Below are 7,096 nucleotides of genomic sequence, written 5' to 3'. Positions count from 1 at the left end.
TACGCCACATTAGAAGCCTGCATTCGTTGTCTTGGTTGGTGTTTGTTTTTGCGCATGTGACTAAGAACCACTTTACATAATCAAATTGAGAAAATAATGTCTTAGATAAGGTAGAAATTGAAAAGCAAATGAAAGCAAATTTTTGCATGTCATGCCACTGAAATGCACACTATCTTTCCATTTCCATTTCTCCCTTCTTTATGATAAAACCATACATATTTTATACATTTCTACTCCCTCACATTTGTCAAGAGCTGGGTGAATATGCTGTTGATGAAGACAAAAACTTTACTTACAACAGATTCTTGTACATTTTTCTCTCAACCCACACACACACACACACACACACACACATCTTCATAATAATCCATGTGTCTATACTCTATTTCTTTCCTTTAATGTTTGCTGCTGAAGGCACCAGTGTCACTGTAAAGCTAGTGGAGCCTTAAAAGTACTTTTTTCATCTCACTTCACTTTTTTACTTATGTGTATTAAAGATTTATCACAGGGCTTTATAATCACATCACAGTAACTAAGGAAGCATGTGGCGGGAAATTTCAGACTTCCCCTCCGCAGTTAGTAATGTCTTTTTTTTTTTGTACTGTGGAGGAGTCTTTCACGTCTGACTCAGGGCACGCTTTCTGAAAATTCTGACTGCACATGAAGGCAGCACGAAGGCTGCTGCTGCTAGGAGAGCGTGAGGCAGGCAGGCAGAGAGCAGGAAGAAAGGGGGTGGGGAGAGAGAGAGAGAGTGGTAGAGAGACACAGGGTGCCTGTTCCTATTAATTGTATAGGGGAGACTTAAGCCTTCTCCAAATAATCTCTATTTCTTGTATGTGTTAGTGTTGGATTTGACTTTAAACAGATAAGTGATGTTGAATTTCAGCGGCCTATACGTTGTGACTTTTCCACCACCACTGTTTCTCTTTATGTATCTTCACTTCCTGCTCTGTGACTGGCTCAGTCCATCCCCCATCCTTCTTCCTTTTCTATCCTCCTCTCTCTCTCACTCTTTCTCACACACATACACACACACACACACACACACACACACACAGGCGCTCACTGCACAGACATGCACAGGTTGTAATTTCATGCTTTCCTCTACTTTCCTCCGCTGTACTCGCTCCTCTCATCATTTGCTGTTGTCGACACATGGCAGGCAGCAGTATGGAAGCAGTCACTTCCACCCATTAAGCTCGGTCTTAACAGAAGATGACATTGTAGTCCGGTTTTGCTCCACTCCTTTAACGAGCTAATAAGATAAAAGTGCACAAAATGACCCTGACAAAGAAGAACACACAGCTCATGCATGAAACAATTTTTGTAATCAGAATGCTTGAAAAACTTATGGCTGACTTCAAGGCAAAGCATTATGGTAAAGGAAAGGTACATATTATATTAATTGTTTAATACCATCATACTGTAGACATGAAGTCTGTGGTATTCAGCACTGTTAGATAAAAGCCTTGTGCATGAATGCATGTGGCTATTTAAATATACTTGAACTGAATGTAAATATGTAAGCACTTAGTTTGGTGAGAATTGGATCAGGGGTGAAATGATGTTTACTTCTTAAGGCAGACAGCTATTTATGACCTACATTCAGTAGTCAAGAGTATTAGTATCATGTATGCACACAAGCATGAATTATATACACTAATAATGTAGGTGTAGGTCCTTTAAATAAGATTAAATGGGGTATAGAGCATATTTTGTCAAATAAAATGGATTAAATGCATATCTTTAAATCTAAATGAAATAAACTCACTTTAACAGATAGCTCTTTGCTGTTTATCTTTATTTGTTAAAGCCTTTCAGCTATATGCAACACTTAATGAGTCTCACACTGACCTATACTTTATGCAAACAAACAGGGCTTTACGAATCCAAAGACATTTTTATGCATGAGTTCCGTTTTAAAACGCATTAGACCAACAATAATGGCTCTTCTGAGGTATAAACAATGTTGTTATTAGCCAGTGAGAGCGGTCCGGATCCACTACTCTGCCTCAACTCCGTTCCGGGTTTTCGTTTTCTCGCGACAGGTCGGTAAGATGGCTGTGTCTCGCGGAGCCTCGTGCTGGTTTGGTTGATTTCTAGCTCTCGCTCTGTAACAGAAGCCCCCCCCCTCCAACACACATACACATACACACACACACACATACACTTGTGTGGATGAAATTCATTTCCCTGGCTCTGTATTTATATATTTTTTCTTTTCACAAACTTTCCCCCCCCTCTCTGTTTTAACTTGAAACGGAGTCGCGGTGGATTACCGGATACCGGTCCGGGCGGAAGGGCACAGGGAGGGAATGAACCGGGACAGCGGGTACGTTGTTATAAATATACTTGTATTTATATTAAATGGTTATTCGGAGTTTGATTGTGAGTGAGTCGCCGTGCTGAGAGAGAGAGGCAGAGAAAGAGTGGGGGAGAGAGAGAGAGAGGGATATCATGGCCGCTCAGGTCGCCAGCGTCGCCACTCTCAACCCTAACCCGCCATCCGAACTCAAAAAGCCGGATCGGGACCCGCAGGAGGAGTCGGTACCGGGTGAGAAACAGCATGAAAATAAGGAACCGGGACCTGACGGCGGATCTCCCGGCCAGAAGGAGCTGCAGGACGGGACCGATGCTGGGAATGCTGGGGGAGGAGGAGGAGGGGATCCTGACATGAAGAACGGCAACGGGAATTTGCCCAGGGTAAATAATAATAATAATAATAGCAGTAATCAGAATGATTCAGGCGGGCCCGAAGGGAATAACCATCCCGGGATGGGACACCATCATCACCACCACCACCACCACCAGGGCCCCTTTCCTCCACCTCCTTACGGTTACAACCAGCACTACAGCCGGGCCCCTTTTCATCAACATGGCGGACAACAAAGCCCTGGCATGGCAGCTGCATCGGGGCCGGGCATGATGGACCCTTACCCGGCTAACTCACACGAACACGGCTACCCGAACCATTATAACAACTACAGCCCGTTCCAGAGCAGGACTTCTTATCAGGGACAAGGGTACGGGGCCATGAATTCCCCGCGTAACAACCAGCCTCCGGCGGCTGGTGGGCAGCCAGGCAAGCAGGCTGCCTCTTATAATAACCAGAGGTATAACATGGGGAACCAACAACCTACGTCAACGCCAACTTTAAATCAGCTCCTGACGTCCCCCAGCTCTGCCAGGAGCTACCCGAATTACCCCCAAGGAGACTATAACAATCAGGAAGGGGCCAGCAGCAAGGGACCAGGAGACATGGGCAGCAGCCAGTATAGTGGGGTCCATCCGGGTTGGCAACAAAGGACCCACCACCCGCCTCCCATGAGCCCGGGAAACACTGGACAGCCTCCAAACAGAAACCAGGTAAACTTCGCTCAGTGCTCGGGCACACTTTGGCTAAGTTAAAAGTCACTCAAGTAGCTAAGAGAAAAAAACCCCACTGTGGAGTTGCACATTATTGCATTGGCCCAGCCATTGTCTATGTAGCAAGAGCTCTAAAATGGCTGCCTCTCTCTTTTCTCCCAATACCAACCCCCTGCAATAGTGTTTAGACAGCGAAACAAGCCTCGTTTTCTGTTCGAAACAACTTTTTACCGAGTGGCGGGTGTTTGTGTGTGTATGTCCCTGCTCGGTGCCGGGGCAAGAGTTTGACTAAGTGGAGTAAGAGTTTGTCAGGAGAAAGTGTGTGTGACTGTGTGTGTGTGTGTGTGTGTGTGCATGCGGAGAGATAAGGTGATATTTCTTCGCAGTGCTTTTCTTCAGCCTCGTTGTGTTTAAAGTGCCGTGTTGTTTTCTGTAAGACTCCGCGGGCTCTATTTTTTTTAAAGTGTTGTGCTCCCCACCAGTGCTATCAAAGTTGTGTCAGCGCGGCTGTCAGCGCAATAAACAAGACGCAAATGACAGCGATATAGCCGTTAAACATTTGCATAATCATTAGGAAAAGACCCCCGTGTGTCGAGAGAGAAAAAAAGAAGCGGTTTGCACAGTAAGGTGGTGATGTGTCTCACAGTTCGGAGAATGGCAACAATTACAACCCGCTAAGTGTTTCCTTGTATCAAAGTGTGTGATTGTGACCGCGATTGATTTCATCCTCGACGGATGGGTTTTTTTCATTCATTGCGGCTCGGTTCGGGCTCCGTCCGCTTTTTTTCTCGGCGTCGGCGCTCTTGTAAACACGGCCCCGCTGGTTGGAGTTGGCAAAGTGCAAGATTGCCTTTGCTTTGGGGATTTGAATTATGGAGGTAAAATCCTGCTGTCAGAGCCAGGAGACAGTTGGTCTTAGGTTGACATGCGAGCCGAGATCTGATTGGCTCCCCCATCCCTCTGCTCTCGGCCATTTATAATTGCATCTAATGGAAGGCTGCAGAAAAACAGCCCCCTCTCAGCCCAGTTATGTGTTCCTCCACCGTTTCAAGACAACATAGTCCCTCTGTTTATTCCCATTATATGCGTTTATTATTAATTTGGACATAATTGTGAGCATTTGTGCAGCTTTAAAATATCTGCATTTTTTTATTTATTCATACATTTAAATATTTTCTCACCTAAACCAAATTACAGCAAAAAATCACACATTGCATTTGAGATGAACACCTTACTTATTGCTTTTACTTGCTGAGAGCATTTTAAGAACACATATATTTTGTTCAGTTCCTCCCACTGCAGTAATTTGCATGATGACAGTATTCATGTAGCCACCATTGTTTTTATTTGTTTGTTTGTTGTTTTTTTTAAAGTTCACATGTGCTGAGTCACATCTCTGCTGCCTTTTTTTTTTTTTTTTTTTTTGAAGCAGTTGACCCCCAGACGTGCACCTGAAGTTTCTTTTTTTTCTCCTTTTTTTTGCTGTTGGGTACACTGTGTGCACTTCTCCTTCATGTTGGCTGACTCTGGTACAGCAGATAGAGTAGGTGTGGTCATGTAGCCCCGTTGTGTGACTGTGTTTTCCACCGTTTCCAGATCAGGAGCTGAGGAGGGCTGGTTGCGCTCTCCCCAAACGTCTCGTGGCCACGTGAGAAAAAGAGAGAGAGGGAGAGAGAGAGAGAGTGTGTGTGTGTGTGTGTGTGTGTGTGTGTGAGAGAGAGAGAGAGAGAGAGTCGGACTGGCTCGGCTTGTGTTTACAAGCAGCCAAGGTGTCAGCCAAGTGTCACGGCTTTATTTTTATTTTTTTCAGCCTGGTTTACAATAGCCTAATTTACTTCCACATGCAGAGAGTGTAACCATGTCAACAGAGTGCTTACCTATCTCTCTTGCTCTCTCTCTCTCGCTCGCTCGCTCGCTCGCTCACTCTCTCTCTCTCAATGATAACAGACACATGTGCAGTGTTTTTACTCTACAGTTTGGTGTCATTTGTACTATAGGCAACATCTGTGAGCTGTGTAGTTAATTTGATCACAGATTATACAATAAGTCGTTATAATTAAAACACATCTGGATACATGAAGGATACATATGTATATATATGCAGGATTCTCACCCAAAAACAGCGCTTTTAATTCATTTTGGGGAACAATTGTGTTAATTTTATTAGTATGTCACATCCATAATTGACTTTTACTAATGGCAGTATTTTCTATTTATTCTATATATAGATAAATAGATCCTCATGTCATTTGTGCTCACATGTGCTCGCTTTTTGGTCAATTTAGCATGTGGCGTGCACTAACAATACTGTAAATAGTCCTGTGATAGAGGTTGATTTATTGATTTTATTGAATGTGTGTGAAAGAGGAGACTTGGCGCTTTATTTACAGCTGGAGGGTGATGAGTGAGGACAGAGGGTTGATCTGCTGATGCGTTCCCACCACTTGTTGCCGTTCAACTTCTGAAAGCTTTTCGCTCAAGTTCGTCCGCTCGTTTTGCCGCATCACTTAAAAAAAAGGTAAATTGCGGATGTCAGAGGCGTCCGTCAAAAGTGAAACATTTGAACCGTTGTATACATAAATAAATCATACAACTTCACTTAAGGCGAGGGCCACAAGCACGATCATATCAATCAACTTTCTGATCGGCGACGCTTCATACACAAATCTATCAGAAGTGGTGAGAGATATGTTGCTGATGAGTGTGTCTTTCTCTGAATGAGCTCACTGCTGTTGATGCCCCCAAACCCCCCCCCCCCCCCCCCCCCCCCCCCCAGCTTCAATTTGTTACTTCATGTGTCCATACCTGAGGCTAGCTGTGAAATCTTAGCAAGCAGGATGAATGGATAGCATCAGTTGAAGCTTCACTTTGAGTCGATTTGAGACATTTTTCTCCAAGCATCTCTTACTCATACACTTCATTTTTATCAGCTGTCATTTCTGGTTGTTGTTTCATCAACACTTAAACCTCTGAATCAGTGCTTTACACCTCTTCAAGGTTCACAACTCTACATTGAGAACCAGCTGAGAAAAGAACGCATTGTTCTCATCGCTTGTAACATTCAAATGTCTCAACAAGAGCAGGAATATACAGTTTCTTTACGCGATGACGTCGAAGGCGACGGTCCGGATTTGCCAGCGTGCAGCTAACATAGTCCTGGATGTGGATGAAGAGGAAGAAGATAGATGATTTCCACTAGTGCAGGTGTTTCTTATGTGTTAATATGCTTTCGGGGAGGTAAAGAAGCATCATCGGTGTTATTGTAGAAAGAGGAGGAAGAGTGTCTGAGGAGGTAATTGAACATTTAGACTGTTGAGCACACCGAACAGCAGCAGAAAACTATATATTTTTTCGCCGTCTCCAAAATCTCATTAGTGTCACCGAATCACTATTGTGGAGCTTTAACAGGAGTTTGTCTCCACACCGCTGCAGGTGAGATTTGGACAGGGGGGAAAGCGCAATTTAACTGACACAATCTGAGGAGTGGTCCCGCAGGACAGGAGCTCACAGTCAAACGGACAGAAAGGTGAAGCGAATAGTTCCTGTTTTTTTTAGGTGAGTGGATTGGGGGGGGGGGGGGGGGCTTTTCCTGATGAGTGATGGCGACGGTGGGGGGGGTGGATTGTGTCACACGAGGCCACCGGCTCTGCACACATGATGTTCAGTCAGAGGACTTGTTGTGTGTTTGATGTGGCGGCCCAGAGACCAAAGTTCAGGCAGAGAGGGCTCT

At 44.5% G+C, this 7,096-nt stretch overlaps 1 protein-coding gene across 1 annotated transcript in view; it reads left to right on the top strand.

Moving 5' to 3' along the window:
* Positions 1–2,189: 2,189 nt before the first annotated feature.
* arid1ab (AT rich interactive domain 1Ab (SWI-like)) overlaps positions 2,190–7,096 on the top strand; it is a 53,529-nt gene continuing 48,622 nt past the window's right edge. The window contains 1 exon segment of the mRNA XM_053334178.1: positions 2,190–3,366. Within this exon segment, the coding sequence (XP_053190153.1) occupies positions 2,458–3,366 (909 nt within the window). The 5' untranslated portion in view covers positions 2,190–2,457.

This window comes from Scomber japonicus, chromosome 15 (genome assembly GCF_027409825.1).
Source record: "Scomber japonicus isolate fScoJap1 chromosome 15, fScoJap1.pri, whole genome shotgun sequence".
Taxonomy (NCBI): Eukaryota; Metazoa; Chordata; class Actinopteri; order Scombriformes; family Scombridae; genus Scomber; species Scomber japonicus.
This window is presented reverse-complemented; position numbering and strand designations above follow the sequence as displayed.